A 22,917-nucleotide genomic window follows, 5' to 3' on the forward strand; every position below is an offset into this window, starting at 1 on the left:
TTCAAGAGTCAAAACTCCCTGATGAAGGGAACTTTGACATTGAAAGCTTATTCACCCAAAATAATGTTGGTCTGTAAGGTGCTAGTGGCCAGCTGAATATAGCTGAAAGATCGTTGTGATAGCTTGAAGGGTGTAAAAGTCTGGGTTTTTTTTATTCCAAATGAGTGTTCTATTTAGGATAGTTGGGGTAATGATCTAGTGTGGTAAGGACTTGTACTTGGACTGGGAAAACCTGGGTTCAAATCCCATGAACTTAGGGTATTGATGGGCTCAATTCCCCCCTCCCCTTTAGCCTAAAGTGTTTCACAGTGTGGCTGTCGGAAGACAACAGGGGAGGCGAAATGGTTTACCCTTACCTCCCTGAAGCAAAGCCTGAAATAATAATATGAGAGATACTGTGCATTTGTCAATCTCGATTACAAACATGGTACATTATTACCCAGGAAAAAAGCTTTCAACATACTTCTGAGAGTTTTGAGAGACTGCATTTCTTACATCTGACTTTAAAAATGACTACCCCAGCTGCTGGATTTGCCCACCCGTCATCCCATCGAATCAGGCTTTGAACCACCAGACATTTTGAGGTCAGAACGATAGCTTAGGCAGTGAAAACTCAGCTGGATAGAAAGGAATTTTCTTGTCTAAATTATGAATAAAATTGATCTGCTTTTCGGCATCCTTCCAGATGCTAATGCTGGTTATATGAAGTGGCATGTTTATTTTTTTAAAGTTATTTGGTATGTGCATTCTCCATATTACTGAATAAAATAATTTGTTCTTTCCCCCACCCCTGTACTGTAGAAATATCTTTGTCATATAAAGTTGAAACTTCTATTGTGAGAAGGCTCTATTGGCCAACAAAGAAATGACCAAGACTGAGCATCTATTTTTCAAATTGAACAATAGTTGTGTAACTTTTAAAATATCCTGGTAGAATGGAGTTAAACGTTAGGAATCAAATGATTTTTAGAGATCTGAAAATTAGAGTTTAAAATGGAAGCACTGAAAGACCATTAACAGCAGACGAGACCATAAAACGTGTGGTGTGCAGCCATGCTTTACTGTAGCCGGTGTTTTCGTATTCCCGACAATGTCACAGTGGCACTTTGAGATTCTTTTCAACACAGACAGCTTAGAAAGAAAAGGCAGAGAGGAATCAGTTCCAAGACACTGAAATCCAAGGAAACTGAACAAGCCATACTGCAATGGCAAAGCAATAAACAGCAGATATCTGTAATAATTCTATTATTGCATTGTTTAAAATCTTTCTGCATCTTTTTCAGTGCCTAATGCATAATGCATTCCCCAAGACATGCAGAGTGAGAACATAATTTCCTTGGTTATGGGAATCACTCTAAATGGAAGTGATTCCCATAATCCCCAAACCCCTTCCTTTCAGAAACGCCTCTCTTCACTCTCCTAGGCCAGATCTTGTCTTCAAAATGGAGAATCCACAAATTCTCCATTCATTAGGACAGGCTGTTATATCTTTGGATATATATAGAGAGAGACAGAACGTGTGATTGTGTTACATATGAGAGATTGACAGAGGGCTGGTTCTGTAGTTTCCTGAAACATCTTAGTGGGAAACCCTCTGAAATGAAGTTTAGTTTTGAATGACCAAAGCCCCAAACTGTGTTAATTCCGAGTATATTTTAGGGAATAAATATGTATGATGGCTATATGCTTTCACATCCACAATTTTGAGGCTTTATACCACAAGGGACAGAAAGATATGTATTTAAATGAGACATGTTGTGACCTAGAAAACCGTACAAGAGACCAGGTAAGCATCCGCCAGGTGTTTAACAACCTTTTTTGTTTGTTTGTTCTGATGCCAGGCAGACAGCAGGAGGTTTCCTGATACCCTAATTAGTTATTCTACATGACTAATAGCTTCTGTCTGTGTGGGATTCACAAGTTGTATAGATGTGCCTTAAATATAAGGGAGTTGGTACCAACTTTGTGATTTGTCACCTGTATCAGTTGGAAAGGTAGCACTTTAACAGTGATTGAGCTTAAAGTGGCAAACTCATGCTTGTTTTTTGTAGCTCGGCCTGTGTCCACAGCCCCGAGGATGGAGTACAGAAAGGTTGCCGAATTTCATCCTCAAAAAAAAGTAAGGGGTTAGATTAGGGGTTAGAAACGCAGCCCTGGACCTCCAGCGTCATCTACTGGCCTCCAGAATAATCATTCAAGATTATCAGGATCATTCTGCTGGACTAGCAAAACAGCTGCCTCCTGGAGTTACCATTGGAAGCAGGCGACCGACTAAAGTGGAAATTGGACTCAGCACCTGCACGAATCAGCTCATTAGGGGGTTGAGGGGGAGGGGCAAGATAAGGATAAGAATACGGGCATACTCAAGGTCATCTACGGGGAATTAGATAAGTTAAGGTGCCCTAGCAGGGATCTATTGGAACCAGTGGGGGGCAAGGTCGTGAGAACCCCCTCGAGGCGGGATCTGACTAGGCCCTAGCCTGCTGGTGAAATAGGACTGCTGGCTTGCAGAGATAAGGTTAGGGAGGGAGGTTAGGGTGGGTTTAGTGGGTGGAAGTGGGTTGGGGGGGCTAGGGTGGGATATTCAGTGCAACCTAGGAGTATTAGTGCTAGGGTTCTAGGGCAGCTAGTTAGCTGAGGGTTGTTCCCCTGGGAGTATGATTGGAGGGGTACCACCACGAGGGGGGGCCCAAGTTGGGGCCGGGATCTCGTCCATAATGGGTCAAGGGCGATATGGCTGGGGGAGGAGGTTAGACAAGAGAAGGTCAGAGAGCACTTGTGTTAGTCCTTGGGCCAAGCCGTGGTTACACGGCAGACGCCCGAGGCGTGCTCGCTGCCCTTCTAACCTCCGTCCCATCCCCAAATATACGGGGGAGGAGGCAAGGGTGGACCCGGTCTTGGTCCTGTGCAATGCAAGGTCAATCAACAACAAGGCCTCAACTCTGCAACAATTTTTCGCGGAGTCTGGGGCCGACCTTGCGTGTGTGACTGAGACCTGGGCGAGGGGTGGCGAAACAGTCGCCTTAAAGGAACTTGCCCCCCCAGGGTTTGCGGTCCTGCACCAATCCCGGGTCCATAGGAGGGGAGGGGGGGTGGCAATCTTGGTCCGGGAGGATTTCTCCTACAGGGCTCTCCCGGCCCCAGACATCAGGGGAGTGGAGTGCGTCGGTATTGGGTTGGACTCGGTCGAGAGTTTGGCCATCTGGTTGGTATACCGTCCGCCCAACGCCCAACCAGATGTCCTGCCGAGCCTGCTGGAGGCGGTGGCCGCCTGGGCCTTGCAGTACCCCAGGCTTATAATCTTGGGGGACTTCAATGTCCATGCGGACGCGCTGCCCCCAGGACTTGGCTCGGACCTAGTGTCGGCCATGGCGACGCTGGGGCTCTCGCAATTTGTTGCTGGGCCCACCCATCAGGCCGGCCACACCCTCGACCTGATCTTTGGGGCAGGGATAGAGGTGGTTCTGGATACAGCTTTGGCCGTACCATGGTCAGACCATTATGCCCTGCGGGCTCGGATCAAGACCCCACCCCCTCCCCAGTTGGGCGGCGGGCGCATTTTTGCCCGCCCAAGGAGACTCATGGATCCAATTGGTTTCCAGAATGCTCTGCGGGACCCGAAACCTCCCGGCATCTCGTTAGCGGCCATGGTGGAGGACTGGCAGTCCCGCCTGTCGGCTGCCATAGATGAGATTGCTCCTAGACGTCTTCTCTGCCCTCGACTCAAACGGGCACCCTGGTATACTGGGGAGCTCCGGGAGAAGAAGAGGGAATTGAGACGACTAGAGCGAGTGTGGCGGAAGGCCCGTGACGAGGCTACAAGAACATCTCATCGCACGTTTATGAGGGCGTATGAGATGGCAGTGAAAGCGGCTAAACGTGAATTCTTTGCCGCGGAAATTGCATCCGCTAGCTCTCGCCCAGCTCAACTATTTAGGGTTGTTAGATCTCTTACCGCCCTGGAAGATGGGCGCCAAAATAGTAGGAATTTGACCATCAGCTGTGAGGCATTTGCGAGCCATTTCGCGGATAAAGTCTTGTCGCTCCGCCACTCCCTTCCAGCTACAGTTAATACAGTTAATGAACTAGAGGCCCATTGGCCGCCTTTGGAGGTAACGTTTGATGGCTTCAGGCGGCTCTCTTTATCCGAAGTGGACGGGTTGCTGGGGAGGATGAGGGCAACCACCTGCCCCCTTGATCCCTGTCCGTCTTGGCTCCTTAAGGGGAGGGATGGACGGATAGGTGAGCAGCTCAGGGATATTGTTAACTGCTCTCTCCAGTTGGGGGAGTTTCCTGAGGTGCTGAAGGAGGCGATGGTGTGCCCTCTCCTCAAGAAGCCATCCCTGGACCCACATGACCCTGCAAGCTACCGCCCAGTAGCGCATCTAGCGTTCCTGGGTAAGGTGGTGGAAAGGGCTGCGGCGGACCAGCTCCTAGCGTTCCTGGAAGATACTTCGGCACTCGATCCATACCAGTCTGGCTTCCTCCCTGGTCATGGGGTGGAGACTGTGTTGGTCTCCTTGTTGGATGACCTTCGTCGCCAGCTTGACCGAGGTGGCTCTGCTGTGCTAGTTCTTTTAGATCTGTCGGCCGCGTTTGACGTGGTCGATCACGAGCTGCTAGCGAGCCGCCTTGCCGGTACGGGGATAAGGGGTACAGCGTTACGCTGGATACGCTCCTTCCTCCAAAACCGGACACAGAGGGTAGCCGTGGGAGAGGAAGTATCGGGCCCTTACCGGCTCCCTTGTGGGGTCCCACAGGGCTCGGTGCTCTCTCCTACATTATTTAACATCTTTATGCACCCTCTGGCTCAACTGGTACGGAGCTATGGGCTGGGTTGCCACCAGTACGCTGATGACACCCAGCTCTTTCTCCTCATGGATGGCCACCCGGACTCCCCCCCAGATCCATTTGCCAGATGTTTGGAAGCCGTAGCTGGATGGCTCGAGCAGAGTCGCCTGAAACTCAACCCCTCCAAGACGGAGGTTCTGTGGTTGGGCCGTAGGGGGGCAGATCAGGAAGCGCGCTTACCCTTTCTGGCCGGGACGCAACTTAATATCGCATCTCAGGCCAGGAATTTAGGGGTGACCATCGATGCCTCACTAACACTCGAGGCACAGGTTAAACAGGTAGCTAGCCGGGCATTTTTCCATCTTCGCCAGGCTCGGCTACTAGCGCCCTATCTGTCCTCTGAACACCTGGCCACAGTGATCCATGCGACGGTCACCTCTAGACTAGATTTCTGTAACTCGCTCTACACCGGCCTGCCTCTGGGCTTGATCCGGAAACTGCAACTCGTCCAAAATGCGGCTGCTAGAGTCCTCACAGCTACACCATGGAGGGCTCACATCCAGCCAGTTCTGAGGCAGCTGCATTGGTTACCGGTCGCCTTCCGGATCAGGTTCAAGGTTTTGGTTTTGACCTTCAAGGCCATCCGTGGTCTAGGCCCAGCATATATGAGGGACCGCCTTTTGCCCTATATCCCCCGCAGGGCTTTACGCTCTGCGGGGGCTAACCTACTGGTCGTTCCCGGCCCCAAGGAAGCCCGCCTGGCCTCGACTAGGGCCAGGGCCTTTTCGGTCCTGGCCCCAACCTGGTGGAATGAGCTCCCGGAAGAGCTGAGGGCCCTGCGGGAATTACCAGCATTCCGCAAGGCCTGTAAGACGGAGCTCTTCCGCCAGGCTTATAACTGAGGCCGGGCGGAAAGAAGATCAGCCCCCCCCCTCACAAACTGGTGGTAGAGAGCGTCACCCCCCACCGTAGATGAGGATGCGGAGAGCAAATGAGTAGGCTACGCCATCGCTGTTACAATTATTGTAAATAATTGGTTTTTATTGTCATTTTATGGTTTTAGGGGACGGGTTTATGTAAGCCGCCTCGAGCCTTCGGGGGGAGGCGGGGTATAAATATAAATATAATAATAATAATAATAATAATTAGCCTGAGAGTGGACCAGCCCATGGTTAATTATTGTCTTTGTGGGACACACTGATCTAAATCCAGCACCCTAACCACTCCGAAACACTGACTTTCATGTTTCTTGTTCAAGGAAGATGTTTCAAAGAAATCATAGGAGATTTGGTGTAGTAGCTTGAATGTTCACCTTGGACGGTAGAGGCCTGGCTTCAAATTCCAGTACAGCCAAGAAGCTCACTGGGTGGCCTTAAGTCAGATGCAGTCTTTCAGTTCAACACACTTTGTAAGGTTGTGAGGACAATTTTATTTGCTTTATTTTAGTCCACCTTTTCACTGGAAACTGCATTCTGCCCTGATCTTCTTGGAATAAAAACAGAATCTGAATGTAATCCAAGACCAATATTTGTAAGATTAAAACTTCAGTGCATATGCATATTAATCTATCATTATCATTCTTTCTTTTAGCGGGACATTGTGGCATTCCAGATCTTATAGTCAATGGTCAAGTAATTGGAGAAAATTATGGGTACAGAGACACCGTGGTATACCAGTGCAACCCTGGCTTTCGATTGATTGGTTCATCTGTACGAATATGCCAGCAAGATCACAATTGGTCTGGTCAACTTCCAGCCTGTGTGCGTAAGTAAGGATGGCAGCAGTTTGCATGGTGCATGTTCTGCTTCTACTAATTTGGTAAAAGGGTGGCGTTAAAGTGAACAGTTTATTGTTCTGCATACTAAAGGCTGTTTTTCAGGAAACGTCATGTTTCAGTAGATCAGCCTATATAACAGTATTTTTGAAAGAAAAAAAAAACGTTAACCCTCTCTCTAGCATTATATCACCTGTTGGGATTCTGCCTAGCCTTTATTATTATTACTAGCTTCAAAGCCCATTCCTAAGAACGGGCCTTGAAAGGGCCCCCTCCCCCAGCCAGACAGCTTAAGGTGGCTTTGGGCTGCAGCTCGCAGCCAGATCAAGTGGGGTGGGCGGGGGGGGGGGGGGGCTGGGCAGCTTGTTAGGAGGCCTGGGAGGGGGGCTCCTTAGCAGGCAGTCAGCAGGCCAGGAGGCCCTCATCAGCAGGCCCAGCCTAGCAGGCCAAGAGGCCCTCGTTAGCAAGCCCTCCACCACGGCCCTTTGCCCAGGGCCTCTCCCCTTACCTGCTGCTAGCTCCAGGCACTGAGGCATCTGAGAGCAAAGGAGCTAGAGTCCAGGGACGGAGGGCAGGAGCTGCAGGGTCAGGCCCAATCACGGCAAAGCTGGCTGCACCCTGATTGGCTGTATTCTAACTTGGACAGCCGGACACGTCCCACCCCCTTGGCTGTTTCATAAATATATAGAGGAACAACAATGGATAAGGATTATTGTTGTTGTTGTTGTTGTTTCAATTTGTATGACTGCCGCTCTCATAGACAGTCATTAAAAACCCCATAAACGTACTCACAATGGTGATGATATAATAAATAACAGCTGTTCCCACACAGGCCCACTGGATGGGCAAAAGGGCGCAGATGGATAATTGGGCATAGGATGGAACAATCTGGGGAACCGGGCCAGTCTAATACTGTACTGGGAAATGAAACCAGCAACAGTTTGTCTCAGTTACTTATTGCCTGGCAAGATTGCAGATGTGTAGCTCACAGGAAGAAGACACCACACAAGATGTTTGGAATAATAAGGCCACAGCTTTATTTCCCTCCTAGCAAGGAGAGTTGGCATGGCATGAGGAAGAATCCAACCGTGAACCAGTCAGCTGACCATGAATAACCCAAGGAATCAGATGGCGCCCTGGAGAACCAGCCTAGGCGTCAGCCTATTAGCATGGCACTCCTTGCCATCTGAAACCCACCCCAGGAAGGTGGCTTAACGGGGATACAATGGGTGTAAGCTTCTGTCTATCTCCCCAAATCACCTGGCAATGCGAGTCTGCCTACCCAGCTGGGTTGGCATTCCGCTCGCATACGTGCCGATCTCTTAATGAGACCCCCAAAGACGGAGGGAAGCAGATGCACAAACCTGTTTCCCCCAAAATGATTCTCTCCATTCCAACCCACCGCAGGCCATAAGGCCTGTGTTCCTGCCAACCTCCTAGAGCTGCAGCCACTCCACCAAAGCCGTCCTCATGCTGTGTAACCGTAAGTCACATCCCCAGTCGGATAAATGCCCTCCATTTGTTTGATAGATTGCTTCAAGTTGGTGAGATATATCAGGATGTCTAATAATAGGAACACCACCCAGTTAAAATTTTTCCCAAGGCCTTGTTAACCCTGCACCTAGATAAATCAGTCTTGGAAGGATCGATAGCATCCCTCCAAACTCTTTGTTCTAATAATTCTGACCATATAATCTGAGCCTCAAAATGAAAATGTAACACAGACAGATTAACCCAGCTATCACTAAAAAAAAAAAAAAGGAGAAGTGGGACTCCCAATTAAAAAAAAATCCTTTAAGTCCCCTAGAAATTCTTCCACTGGTTCCATCAGACCTCTCACATAATCCAGTTCACATGTTATGGAAAATATAAATTGGACCCAGGTCCCCACCCTGTGTAACAGATGTGTGCTGTGGGCTAACCTCAGTTCTCATGCACATGGTGCCCCATTTAGATCAAGACTGGAACCTGCATGTACACATGGGTTTCTCCCATAGGCCGTTCTTCAGCCCCACTCCCAATTGTTTCTGATCAGGAAAATTGGGTTAGGCTGAAACCCCTTCTCCAAGTCATGACCTCGATCCATATTTGACACTGGGCACATGAAAATTGAATAGAATCCACACACTCAGCTGTAACCTGTGGATTAAGAGACCTGAGATTTTTTGGGAAGATTCTCATGGAGAACTCAGAGGTTAAAGCTGTTTTGAAGAAATCATAATGATTTCTTCAGTTCCATATAAGCATGGTTGTGCCATTTCTCACAGAAATGAAAGAGAGGGACTGGAACACAAAGTGGATGAGAACTGCTTCATGCTCAAGGTACCAAGAGGAGTCGAAATAAGACACCAGGTTCAATAGTTCTTTCCCCTCACCTCTAAGTTATTAAACTGTATGCTATCATCTGACAGCCACAGACCAGTCCTAAGAGAAAAGGGAGGTTGTGGAGTGCAGCTCCTCAAATTTTGGCGCAACCTCGGAAGATCTTGAACCTCTACAAAAATGACATGAGAGCTATTGCTGGCATAATCCATGGTCTTAAAACCCTGTAGTTCGTTTGCCTCCTTTCTCAGCACTTGTTACTTTCCAGCATATGGTCATAGATGTGTTTTCTGTTTGAGAGCATGAAACCGGAAATGAGGATAGGGCATTTTTGTTGCACCACAAAAAAACTAACAAACAAACAAACAATGCAAAATCACTATTAATTTTTTGATACAGTGAAAAGTGATAACAATACTCTTCCTTGCTTTATTGTTTCTGATGCTAGCTGTTAGTTGCGGTCATCCTGGTAGTCCCATTTACGGACGAACGAGTGGGAACGGTTTCAACTTCCACGATGTTGTGACATTCTCTTGCAACACTGGCTATGTCATGCAGGGACCAACAAAAGCCCAATGCCAAGCAAACAGACAGTGGAGTCATCCACCCCCGATATGTAAAGGTAAGAACTGATTATCTGGGAAGGACGGCTTGCTTTAGATGAAGAAGAGACAGCAAATTGGAAAGCATGCTGTGAATATCTGTCCTAAGCACTCTTTTAAAAAGCAGCTTGGGGCAGGGGAAGGCAACAGGTCTTTGAAGATGGAAAATTTTCTGCTCTTCAAAAATAATGGCTTGGATTTGAAAGTCACATGCAGAGTGCCACGGGGATACCAGGACTTTTCTACTCCCCTTATTACAACAGCCCCTTGAAAATGAAGGGGAAAAAGACCCTGTCAGACCCTCTAAATCTACATGCAGAAAATTGGTCCAAGGACTTCTGTGTTGTCAACTGAAGTACTTTGGTCTGATAACATAGGCTCTTTTAGTTAAAATGAATTAAGTGCTTATAGATTATATTTTTTTACTTCCAACAAGGACTATGTATAACCTGTGGTAGATTTTTAAGATAATGTTGAATGTAAAATCGTCATTTGTATGAATGTTCATTTCCAAAGGAAGGAGGAAGGGGGGAAATCATTTGTGAAATTCATTCGTTATGAAAATTAATGGAAATATCAGCAAATGAAGGAATTGAGTTTCATTCAATCAGCTCCCTGGAACTCAGCCATCTGGTTTAGAGGGAGTGGGACACATCCAGGAAATATGAAACTGTTATTACAACTGCCCATTCCTCCAAGTCAAAGAAATTCTGCAATAGAAGAGAATTGTGCTGATACTTTTTCTTTGCACTATGTCTCCATCAATCATTGCTGGCTCAGTGGTTCAGGGATAGCTGTCTTGATTCTGTATAAGCTGCAGTGGATGACCTCTGAAGTTTCCCCTTTTACAGAGTTGATGCCTATAGGACATTCTGGAGTTACTCCAATGCTCTGCTATTTAGAAGATTCACTTTTTTATTATTTTGGAAAGCTCCATTAAAATTACTGGAAGTAAAAACCTATATCACAGTGAAGTCTAGGAAATGTAAGGTTGAATCAAAGTAAAATGATACAAAAAATTACAATTGAAAAGCAAAACATTCACATTCCTAATAGGCTGGGACTAACACTGATACAGTTACCCATTGCTGGAATTTCACTTTGGACAGAATCACCTTCCCACTTACTCTCATGTACATAATTATCAAATCTTTCACACGACAATCAAAAACCCATTAATGGATTTAGAAGGCTGTAACTTAGTTTAGGATTGCACTGTCAAAAAGTCAAAATTCCTTTCTGAGAGTGGAAATGGTCCAGGGTTTAATATATGTGTACTCTTGTGTGGTTATTTTTTTTCTTTTCCAGTGGTCAACTGTACTGATCCAGGAATTCCTGCAAATTCCATAAGAGAAAGTAAAATTGAGCATGGGAATTTTACTTACGGCACTGTTGTTTTTTATGACTGCAATCCTGGATATTTTTTATTTGGATCTTCAGTTTTAGTCTGTCAACCAAATGGTCACTGGGATAAACCTTTGCCAGAATGCATTAGTAAGTATTTTAGAAATGTGTACATAATTGCTTGCTAAAGTGAGCAGGACAGCTTTGTAGCATTTTTCATCATGTCCAGGCAGCAAAATTATGGGGTCTGATCATCCCATGCAAAGTTTATCATTTTTCCCTACACAGAATGGTTAGTTGTATCAAAAATCTGTTGCATCTAAGATCATCCACCGTCATTTGTCACTGGGCATTCCTTCTCATCAATTATAGTGAATGCATAATCTAATATTCTCCTCCTTCATTGTGATCACGTCCCTTCTGTTTCTTCACTATGACCACACAACCAGTGTTATGGGAAATATTCTTTGGAAACTGTTTATGGATCACAGCTGTACTGCAGAGAAAATAGGTTTAAATGTATTACAAGGTTTAAAGGTATTTTAATAGAAAAGGTCTGGTACCAGTTGAATCCCTTTCTCATATTTTGACTATAATAATATTGGTGTTGCCAAATATTTTTGGGATAGATCCATCCAGCTATTCCACTTATACAAAAGGGAGGAGGGGGTCCCCACTAACCACCAAAAAGGCCCTTTTGGGTATTATGGGACCTGCATGTTTAAAAAGGAAGGGAGGGATAGACTGATCTAATCAGATCTCCGAGTAAACAGGACCAGTTCTTTGAAAGGACACCACCAAGGGAGATTCAACTGTGAATGGCTATGGCAAACCCTCTCTGCTTCTCACTTGCCTTAGACTCCTGTTGCTGGGGTCATCATAAATCATCTGTGACAATGGCACTTTACACACATGTTTAAAAGGTCGTGTGCTGGGGGATGGAGTAAAGCAGGGAATTAGGTGAGATTGAATAAAAAGGCTTGATGGATCCAGAACGTTCATTGCTACATGTATTTTAAGTAGTTTACAAAATAGTGATACATCTTGGCTAGCTGGTTACCCCCTTTTCATCTTTGTGATATTTATAATAATGGCTCTTAGCAACATCCCTTATAACTACCTTTAAAAACTATGGGTTAAATCTCACAGGCTAACAGTGCTTGTGGAACAGAACTTTCCTATCTTCACCATCTGACTGCAGCCTTTCATGTCACCCAATGTTCTGCTCTGAGCAGGGTGGGTTGGTAGACCTATAGGGGCTGCATGGGGTTTGCAGTGGGAAGGGGGAAATCTTGTGTGAGTAGAAGCACCCTTTGTATAGCCAGAATGAGTCCGAGGGTCCATGATGATGTATCGCTGAAACATATTCTCTTAATCCCTCTTTACATAATTCCTCTTTACTCAAATCCAACAACCCGTTTCTCCTCTTAGTAGGAATTGGATTTTCTATCTAATGTCCTTTTCATCAAAGAGATACCTGAAGAGCTGAAGGGCAGGAAAATGCTGCAAAATTTCAGAATTTTACTGTAGAGGCTCAGAGGCAGGCAATGTCTCCCTAAAATGTCCTGTCTTCTTGCTATAGCACCACTCTTTTTTATATGCAACGTAATACGGCTGAAGGGCTGAAGTTACAAAAAGGACATTGATTTCTCTGCAAGAAGGAATGAAAGACAAGAACCTATTGAAAGAGGGGGGAAAAGAGAAAAGGGGGACTCAGTGACTATATTTACAAAAGTGAATTTCAAAAAAAAAGAAAATTGCCTCCCCCTTAACAGCGTTCCTTCTACCTTCCCTTTCACAGTTTCACTATATAGTTATTTTGTTAGGTGAACTCAGGAGGGGTGGAGATTAGAACCCAACTCCCAGCTGATCCCTTGACCAGCTATGAATTGGCTTCTGTCCAACAGGCAGTTAGAAACTTGTTCAGCTGGTGTTCGGGTTGTGCACTGCAATCTGAACATATCCCTGATCATCTCACAATTATATTATGAATGCTGGTAAATTGCGCAGCAGATTAGGTTCACTGAGAAATTAATGGTATCCTTATTCCTGAGTAGTCAGCTTTTTCTAGGCTAAAGAGTAGTGAAAGCTTCATAGGAATAATGCTCTAAACCAGTGGTCCCCAACCCCTGGTCTGAGGACCGGTCCCAGTCCATGGATGAGTTGGTATCGGGCCGCAGCTCCTCCTCGTCCTCCTCCCTGGCTGCTGCCTCGGGGGCTGCCCTGCCACTCTGCCACCGGCTCACCTTTGGAGCTCTCCAGTGGCCGCCATGGCTGGGGCTCCCCTGACAACACCCCCCAACGGGCAGCAGGAAGTCAGGAGCACCGGCGGGAAAGCAAGTGGAGCAGGGACTCAGGTGGAGCAGGGACCCCCCTGGCCTAAGTAAAATTGTCAAGTGTTAACCGGTCCCCACTGATAAAAAGGTTGGGGACCACTGCTCTAAACCATTCATCCTTTTTCTTTGCCTTTTCGCCCAGTTCCTAACAATACAATTTTTCAGTGAAACCCCAAGTATATTTTTGCAACTTTTATGCCAGGCTAAAAGATAATTTTGCCTATTTCACATGTTAACGGCATGTGAATGTTATCTTTTGCTGTCTTCTTCCCAGTCAATATTCTAGTTCACAATCTTTAAGATTGGAGTATTGGATTGTAAATAGTTGCAGCGATCCATGTTTAAGGCACTGAATACTAGGTGGTACATGCTTTAGTACTGTAACAGTAGGCGAAAGAACCTTTATTGTGTGATTAATTTATGTTGTCTAAAAACAGGTGAGCTAAAACTGGTCATTATCATCTGTTCAATCTTTGCTTTTCTAGCATGGAAGATTGGTTCCAGCAACATTTCAGCAAAACATTCATTGATTTCCATGCAGTCATCTCCTCCCCCCTCCCCCCCAACTCGGCTTCTCAACAACAAAAGTTGTATTAATGTTCATTCTGTATAGCTCAGCACTACTAGGCCTTAATCTATGCAATGGTATTCAAGCTGAATCTTGGTAATCTGTCTCCGGAGTCTGTAAAACCACTTTAAAAAACATGCAGTTATAGGATTGATTGACTAATGCACCGCAATATATTTAGGTCAGCCAAAATGAAGACACAAGGCATAATTCGGACAGAATTTGCTGTCAGAAGATTTAGGCATGAGGTGATAGCCTTTACAGATGACTTTAAAAGGAAACTTGACAATTTTATGTAATGCAGGCCTATCACTGTTATTTGAAAGCCGAATGCAGTATTGTTGTTCAGAGGCAGTATTTTTGTCCCAACTCCACATTGTGGAGACAAACCACAGGGACAGCCACAGGGCCTTCATACCCTGCTTATAGTTTCTGAAGCATGTTGCTGGGCACCATTGGAAGGAAGATGCTGGAGTAAATAACAGCTTGTTCTGTTTCAACATGTTCTTAGCCCCAAACAGGGTGCAATGATCTCTGCACACTCAAAAAAAGTGTTCAAACTAGGGCAGAGTCTGCACTTACTTTGTTTATTCCATTGTCAGTCCTGTTGAATTCAGATCGATTTGAATTCGGGTCTTCCTCACCCCCCCCCCCCATTGAAACAGGAAAATGTTCTGCACGTGCTTAGGGTAGTTCAGAAGGGGGGGGGGAGCCAAGCCTCTTTCTTTCTTTTCTTGCCTCAGGTTGCTTTTCAATTTTGCATTAGACTTGCAACTACACTGTTCCCCTCATAGTTCTACTTATGGCCTAATCCAGGGATTCCCTACCAAGAGGAGCTCTGAAGAGTTTCCGCAGGAGCTCTGAAGTGGTGTGGCATAGGCTGGGAGGTCTGGACAGTCTCCTCAAGGAAAGGGAAGGCGACTGTAAGCTGCTTTGAGACTCCTTTGGGTAGAGAAAAGTGGCATATCAGAACCAACTCTTCTTCTTCTTCTTCAGTGATATCAGGGCTCTCTCAGCCTCCCCTCCCTCACAGGGTGTCTGTTGTGGGGAGAGGAAAGGGAAGGCGACTATAAGCCGCTTTGAGATTCCTTTGGGTAGAGAAAAGTGGCATATAAGAACCAACTATTATTCTTCTTCAGTAATATCAAGGCTCTCTCAGCTTCACCTCCCTCACAGGGTGTCTGTTGTGGGGAGAGGAAAGGGAAGGTGATTGTAAACCGCTTTGAGACTCCATCAGGTAGAGAAAAGTGGCATATAAAAACCAACTCTTCTACTAATACTGTTTTTTCTGGCCAAAGTGAGGCAGAGTCACCATAGCAGAAGTAAAGGCGGTGAAAGGAAGCAAAAGGAGGGCAAAGGTTGTTTGAAGTGATGTCATTTCTGGAGGTGTGACAGGGTGTGTGTGACCAGATAACATTATTTCTGGGATGCCTTAAAGTCTGAAAAAATCATGGTCAAAAGGTTAAAAGGCTGGCCTAACCAGTCCCTCAGTACCAAACCTATTCATATCATATCTTATTTGCATAGGAAATATGAAACAGGCTATAAAGGGGAAGGGGGGGGTTGGAGACACCATACTCATCAATCTCAGAGGAAGCCTTGGAGTAGAGTATGAAAATTCCTTTTTCTAATAGATTGACTTGGATGCCACTGGAGTCTAGTTTAGCAGCTGTTCTTTTCATTCAGCAGGAATAAGGAACTCATCTCTGTGGGCAAAACTTTGTGTCTCCTGGGAAATTTCGGGAGACTGTTAAATTTGCCTTGAGTAATGTTGTTTCTCCATGGTTATATCAACCTCTGATGATGAAAGCAGGAACCAAAGCATAGAACTCTGATGGCATAGTTTGATACCAATCTGAAATATTTCATCCATGATATGATGGTTGTCTCTTTAACATCAGAAACTGTCTAACAAGGAATGACATTAATGCAGACTGAGGCTCTGCCCAGTGACTGGATTTACAGACTTGACATATACCTGACTGATATACCCTATGTTCACCATGTCTTAAATCTCATCTTGCCAAGTAACCAACTGCTCTCTGAGAACACACACCGAATTTACACGCAGCATCTTCACTGTGTACATTATGAATCTGGGAAAGGACTCTGAAAGCTCACACCACAGTATATCCATTACTCTTTAAGGCAGGGGTAGTCAAACTGCGGCCCTCTAGATGTCCATGGACTACAATTCCCAGGAGCCCCTGCCAGCGAATGCTGGCAGGGGCTCCTGGGAATTGTAGTCCATGGACATCTGGAGGGTCGCAGTTTGACTACCCCTGCTTTAAGGAATCTCAGGTTATTTTTAGTGCATGTTGTAAATCAAAAGCTCGCCTCTTCTTCCATCAGAAAGTGATTCAAAATATGGCATCTTTTTTAAAAAAAACAAAAACAAAAACAGACTTTTGAGGTTGTTACATGCTGCATATGCATTGAATTATATGTAAAAGCATGTATCATCATACCTACAAGCGCCGTCTACTGACCATTTTGAAATGTAATGTGCCAGCAACTGAAGACTTTCTCAGATTTACTGGATAACGAAAGTGTGACGCTAAAGTCTGTATTGAAATAGATTAGTGACTTTTTGTCATAGGTTAGGGGGAGTGAATGACTGTATTCAGATCCTTAAAAAACACATGTTCAACATAGAAACATAGAGTTGGAAGGTAACCTTGTGGATCATCTAGTCCAACCCCTTGCAGGACACTCACATTCCTATCGCTCATCCACTGTAACCAGCCACCCCCCTTGAGCCTTCACAGAATCACCCTCTCTGTCAGATGGCTATCCAGCCTCTGTTTGAAAATGTCCAAAGATGGAGAACCCATCACCTCCTGAGGAAGCCTGTTCCACTGAGAAACCACTCTAACTTCTTCCGGATGTTTAGATGGAATTTCTTTTTAATTAATTTCATCCCATTCATTCTGATCTGTTCCTCTGGGGCAAGGGAGAACAATTCTGCTGCATCCTCCACATGGCAGCCTTTTAAATACTTGAAGATGGTTATCAGATCCCCTCTCAGTTGTCTCCTCTCCAAGCTAAACAGACCAAGCTCCCCCAACCTTTCTTCATACATCTTGGTCTCCAAACCCCTCACCATCTTTGTTGCCTTCCTCTGGACATGCTCAAATTTGTTAACATCCCTCTTCAACTGGGGTGCCCAAAACTGAACACAGTACTCCATGTGAGGCCTAACCAGAGCAGAGTAAAGTGGTACCATCACCTCCTGTGACTAGACGTAATGCATGGGGGGGGAGGGGGGTAAGGTGGGGAGAGTTTCTAGAGACAGAATTAAGGAAGTAAATTTTCCTTATCTACCCATGGCACTTTGTAGAATTGTGTGCATTTTTCAAGAGGTATCTGTCTTTGGATTGCACGGCAAAAGTAGAAAGATTTTTCTCATATAACATTGTTAGTCCTTTAGTTTGGCCAAGCAAACAAAGCAATGACAATTAACAGAACAGCCCTATGCTATCCCTGTGCCACAACACAACTGTGGCACCACTAGCCACCTCTCAAAGGGAAAGGTTATACAATGGCTGAAAAGGTGGAAGAGGTGCCCAGCCAGTTGGCAGGCACTTCCACATTGGTGTCCATGGCTCTTCCCCTGCAGTTTTGCTATGTGAAGGTGGTATCGTAGAGTAAGCAGGACCAGTACTGGTTTATCTATGCAGCACATGTAGCACGCATTTGACAACAGAGGTGGTCATGTGACCATGGCAGCACTTGGGAGGTGCCCTTTTCTCCCAGACTGGACTATGACTAGATGTTCAACTTTTGGTGGGAGGTTGACCCAGCATGAGGTGAGCAGAATTGAGGTCACCTAGGACCACCATACCCGAGTCTTCCCTTCAGAGTTTTGGGAATCATTTAGGTGTGTCACACACTGCCAGAACAAGATGCTTCCCCATAGTGCTGCACGTGTAATGCTGCACATGCTTTTGACTGGTTACATATCTCAGCATTATCTTTGCTACTTTTTGGCACTGCAAATAAAGAACCTTGGTATTTTCCAAAGGCATACATTATCCATGTGGATAACATTATACATAATGCTGCAAAAGTTCCATCTTCTTGTGTCTTTTGTTCTCGGTGAATAAGGCACCTGTCGGTCTAAACTGCTGCGATTCCATTGCTTTTGTAGGGCTCACTTGTCCCTTCTTTTTAAAAGCTCCTCTATAGATATTTGACTGTTCATCCATTTTAGCAATGTTGCCATTATTTGAAAGGTATTTTCTTTCAGGTTCAGCTAGCTTAAATGTATTCCCACTAGCTTTATATGTAATTTTGTCCCTAACAAACTGGATTCTGGTGCATTTAAAAGCCAAGAAAATAAATAGTATGAAAAATATAATGCAAGCATTATATAGCTGTGATTTTCTTAATATTTTCCTCCCTAAATTAGAGAAGCATGTTTTCCTTCCTTCCTTCCTTCCTTCCTTCCTTCCTTCCTTCCTTCCTTCCTTCCTTCCTTCCTTCCTTCCTTCCTTCCTCCCTCCCTCCCTCCCTCCCTCCCTCCCTCCCTCCCTCCTTCCTTCCTTCCTTCCTTCCCCCTTCCTTCCTTCCTTCCTTCCTTCCTTCCTTCCTTCCTTCCTTCCTTCCTTCCTTCCTTCCTTCCATCCATCACTCACTCGCTCACTCACTCACCACCCCTACCAGCATAGCTGGCTCAGAGCAATTTACAACATTTCAGTTTGAAATTTAATTAACATTTAATTCATAAAAGCAATAAAACACCATTCCACATTAATGTTACATTAAATCCTATTAAAACAACTAAATCAACTGATGGCACATCTTAGCCATAGGTGCTGTTGAGATAATTCTGATTTCATTCCAGATCTTAATTTCCAAAGGTTCGTTTCCTGGGGGGGGGATCTTTTTGGAGGTTAGCCGAGCAATGTTCTAGGTATTATTGCCCCCTGGGGGGTCTGAAGTATACATCATCTCCCCCCATTCTCTATCGCCTTGGTAGGTGGGAGTAGATTGTGATTGGCTGCCGCCATGTTATGTTATGACTTTTAATGTCTTTTAATAGGGTTTTAATTGGGGTTTTTAAGACAACTGTTACCGGCCCCGAGCCTACCTAGGGAGTGGCGGGAAATAAATCAAATCATCATCATCATCAGAGTTAATTGGTCCACTTCATACATTTATTTTATATGTAGATTTTAAGTTGAATAGACTATATGCCTGAAAATGCCCCCTGACCCTGCTGAACAAGGGCTGGCTGTTGTGCTGATCATGAAGGATAGGGGTCCCTGAGGAATGACATGAGACATGCTTGTAGAGGGAAGGGGGAATCAATGGAAATTCCCAGTTTAGTCTGGATCCAGCCCAATAGGTGTGCTTATCCATTGTTTCATTAAACCCAAAGCAATCCCAGATGGGGTGTGGCGTCTTCATTTCAGGGATCAGTGGGCAACGTAACACATAAATGCTACTGAAGCATCTTTGCCATGCCAAGTATCATACCTGTTCACTTATTGTAGTGTCACGATTGTCTGTGATTCTGTTGGATGTATCCTTGGTAAAGTATCTTAATTTGTTGTGGCATAATATGTAAAAAGATCAATGTCTAAAGTCCATTAAAGTGACTCAGTGGTTCATTTCTAAAATGTAGGTATGGAAGTACACACCTTGACAAGATATGTAGAAGATGATAAATATCATAGTGCAGTAACTGAAAAATGCTTTGCTCATGCTTGGTGTCACTTGGACCATTTATGTACTGGAGGTTTCATACTGGGCTGAAGGCTGGAGTTTTAGTCATGGCAGGTTGCACCCACATGGGTGAGCATTTGGCCTGGTGCACCTCATCCGCCCCCTATTTGTGCTCCTGCATGGGAGCTGGGGCAGTGAAGTTCCCAGTGCATAAACGGTCTTGATTTTGCATAGTTGAGGACAACTACCATGCTTGCCAACAATTCGGAAGACTGTCCATTGTTTTTAAAGAATAAAAACCCTCAAATATATATCACAATCAGTCTTTGAAAGAGTAGGAAATAATTTGGATGGGATCCAGTGATTTAGACGGCATTGATTGCCGGTGCATTCTTATAAACATTTAAGAAAGCTATATTAAAGCAACATACCGAACCCATAATAACCTCACAGATGCCTATGGCACTTGTGAATACTATCTTAAATGAAGCCTCATTTACTAACATTTCCCAATTTTCCAAAATTTCATCTGGAACAGAAAGAAGTGGGGTAGCATAACAGGATATCTATTAGCGATGGCACAGTAAAGGAATCAATTCTGATAATTTATCCATAATCACACTAGGAAATGTTTGAGAAGCAATTCCATGAAACAAGGCATAAACAAATTGAGAAAGGGGGACTTGGAATGTTTATATTATACTTTCCGATGTTTTTTCTTGCACTCCTGTCTGAAGCCCAGATAGAATAGTCATATGCTGATAAATATACATGCAAAAATGAAGGTACCCATGTAACCAACAGTTGCTTGTTGAATTTCATCTCAGGTAAGCCAGGTAAGTGGGCCATAGTTCAAATAAATGTGTCCAGTAAAGAATGCAAAATGCAATGGTGAAGGCCAACGGAAGAATTTAGATTATAACGTAATTTTTATCTCCAATATTTATGTATCGTAGTGATTGACTGTGGTCATCCTGGCATTCCCCCCAATGCAATCCTGTCTGGTGAAAAATATACATTTGGTTCCACTGTCCGTTACTCCTGTACGGGAAGACGATCTCTTATAGGACAAGCATCCAGGACGTGCCAGTTAAATGGACATTGGAGCGGATCTATGCCTCATTGCTCAGGTACCACTTTTGAAGTATGTGATTGTGCTTTTGAATGCCATTCTATGCTTATATTAGTGTGGGCTGGAATTGGCTTTTTGGAGACCAAAACTTAAACCCCAAATATTTTAAATGTACAGATTTTAAGTGTATAATTTGTATATTTGAGAACCATTGTGGTATAGCAATTAATAGTGTTGGATGAGTACTTGGAAGACCAAGGGTTTGAATCTTCCTTGTACAATGGGTGACCTTGAGCTATTCATACTATCTCAGCCTAATCTACCTTAGAGGGGTGTTGTGAGGTTAAAATGTAGATGAGGAGGACATAAGCTGCTTTGAGTCCCACTGGGGTGAAAGGTGGGGTATAAATAAGTAAACACATACTTAAAAAAAAAAGATATTTAGCTACAGCCAACGCTAAGTTCTACTTTATGCCTGCAAAAAACACCAGTGTGGGAGATGTTTCTACTAATATTTAAAATGATAAATGAACACAGAGTAGGATAGGACAGCTGACCAGTTGGTGATGAATATTTATATTTAATGCTTTTTACATATCACCAAGAAGGAAGTTGAATTCCATATGGAGTGTTTCTGCATTCTGATTTCCTTCTCTTGACTTGGTGTTGTTTAACACAGAGAATTGTTTGATATAGTGAACCGGTGTGATGTAATATGAGTGCATTCTCAGCAGCACCCCAGATACCTTATTTTCTGTAAAAAAAAACAAAATAAAGACAGCATTTTAATGGAAAGGGCCATTCAGGGTGGATTTTAAACTATTTCTGCAGTGATTCACTTTTAAAGGGGTGGCATTCACAAAACGGAATTGGTCCTTATGCAGGCTATAAGGTATGTAAAGTTTATCTGTACCACTATGCAACACACATCAGTGAACAAAACACATAACACCAGATGGCATTATGCAAATGAAAGGATCGGTTTCATCATGATTCTCAAAGTCTTGGGCCACCAAAGACAAGGAAAAAACATAACTGTCATATACACATGGAGCTGCCTTACAGTGAATGCATGGATAATCCACATAGAATGTACACTTGACTGTTCTTTGAATGTGGCTTGAATAATTCTTATAGTCAATGCATGTGCAGCTGAACATATGATACAAAATGCCTGCATTCTTACAGCCGTTTCATTATTATATCTGAAAATGTCCGGTGAGTCAGACCAATGGGCCTATCAAGGTCAGTATTTTCTGGTCTGACTGGAAGCAGCTGTCCACGGTTTCAGGTAAATGTCTTTCACATCATCTCCTACCTGTTCCTTTGAACAAGATTCTGCAGATTGATTCTGGGACCTTCCACAGCCAAAGCAGTTTTCTTCTACTGAACCACTGCAATGCACCCTCATCCCAGTGGATTCCCTGGGGGAATCATTTTGCTTCCCCCTGGCCAGTGAATAGATGCCAGTCATCCCCAAGGAAAAATTTGAAGTGCATCAGAGAAATGAAATCAGACCACTGGGCCCAGAGATGATTTAGTACAGGGGTAGTCAGCCTGTGGTCCTCCAGATGGTCATGGATTACAATTCCCATGAGTCCTTGCCAGCAAATGCTGGCAGGGGCTCATGGGAATTGTAGTCCATGGACATCTGGAGGACCACAGGTTTACTACCCTTGATTTGGTATACCAGTCCTTACTCCACATGCGCATCCCATTGGTCATAATTATGGGCATCTTTCTAATATTCAGAAAGGAAAAACAGAAAGTGTCGTTTGACACGTTTGTCGGAAAAACAGCTCAACATTCTGCAAATTCGTCTCTCAGGCTCATGTCTGCCCATTTGGTCATTACAAAATTAGTAGTTCTTGAGCCAGTTTCTCCAACCTCTTTAAAAGCCATCATAAACACATGAGTAGGGGACAGTAACTCTCATTTGAATGAGATCTAAGAAATATTAGACATCCTGAAGACTACCATATCTGATCCCCTCCCCTTCAACAACAGCAACAACAACAACATCTACTATCATCCCCTGACTTCCCAAACTTAGAGGACAGTAAACACAATCAACATTCTGCACGTTTAGGAATTTTGCGTTTCAAACGTGTAATTGGTATTTTGGCAGGAATGTTTTGTGACTTAATTTGAAACTCGCCTACCAGGGTCATTCCTTCTATTGTGCTGAAAGTAAATGATAGATTTTGTGCCACTGAAAAGCATCAATCATATATCTTCCTTGCGAAATACTTCCTTTGTGTGCTTTCATCTACATCACAGTTATAAAAAAGACACACATAAATCTGTTCTTTAAAAAAAAAAAGCATTAGTGGGAAGACTTTCCCTAAGTGCTTTTGCAGTAGAAAATGAATGATAACTGCTTCAGAGAGTCTCCAGCAGACAATAACCTTCTTGACCCCTACACTTAGACCTCCTCC

General features: G+C 44.4%; 1 protein-coding gene across 8 annotated transcripts in view; it reads left to right on the forward strand.

Annotated features, from left to right (window-relative positions):
- Positions 1–22,917, forward strand: part of CSMD3 (CUB and Sushi multiple domains 3) — a 675,220-nt gene that overhangs the window by 588,667 nt on the left and 63,636 nt on the right. For 7 of the 8 annotated variants that reach the window (XM_077351631.1, XM_077351632.1, XM_077351635.1 and 4 more), the window contains 4 exons: positions 6,382–6,555; positions 9,336–9,509; positions 10,798–10,983; positions 20,364–20,537. In XM_077351631.1, the coding sequence (XP_077207746.1) occupies positions 6,382–6,555; positions 9,336–9,509; positions 10,798–10,983; positions 20,364–20,537 (708 nt within the window). Of the gene's footprint in view, positions 1–6,381; positions 6,556–9,335; positions 9,510–10,797; positions 10,984–20,363; positions 20,552–22,917 lie in introns of all 8 variants that reach the window. The other variant, XM_077351639.1, reaches the window with a different exon arrangement.

The sequence above is a fragment of the Paroedura picta genome, chromosome 9, assembly GCF_049243985.1.
Source record: "Paroedura picta isolate Pp20150507F chromosome 9, Ppicta_v3.0, whole genome shotgun sequence".
Classification (NCBI taxonomy): domain Eukaryota; kingdom Metazoa; phylum Chordata; class Lepidosauria; order Squamata; family Gekkonidae; genus Paroedura; species Paroedura picta.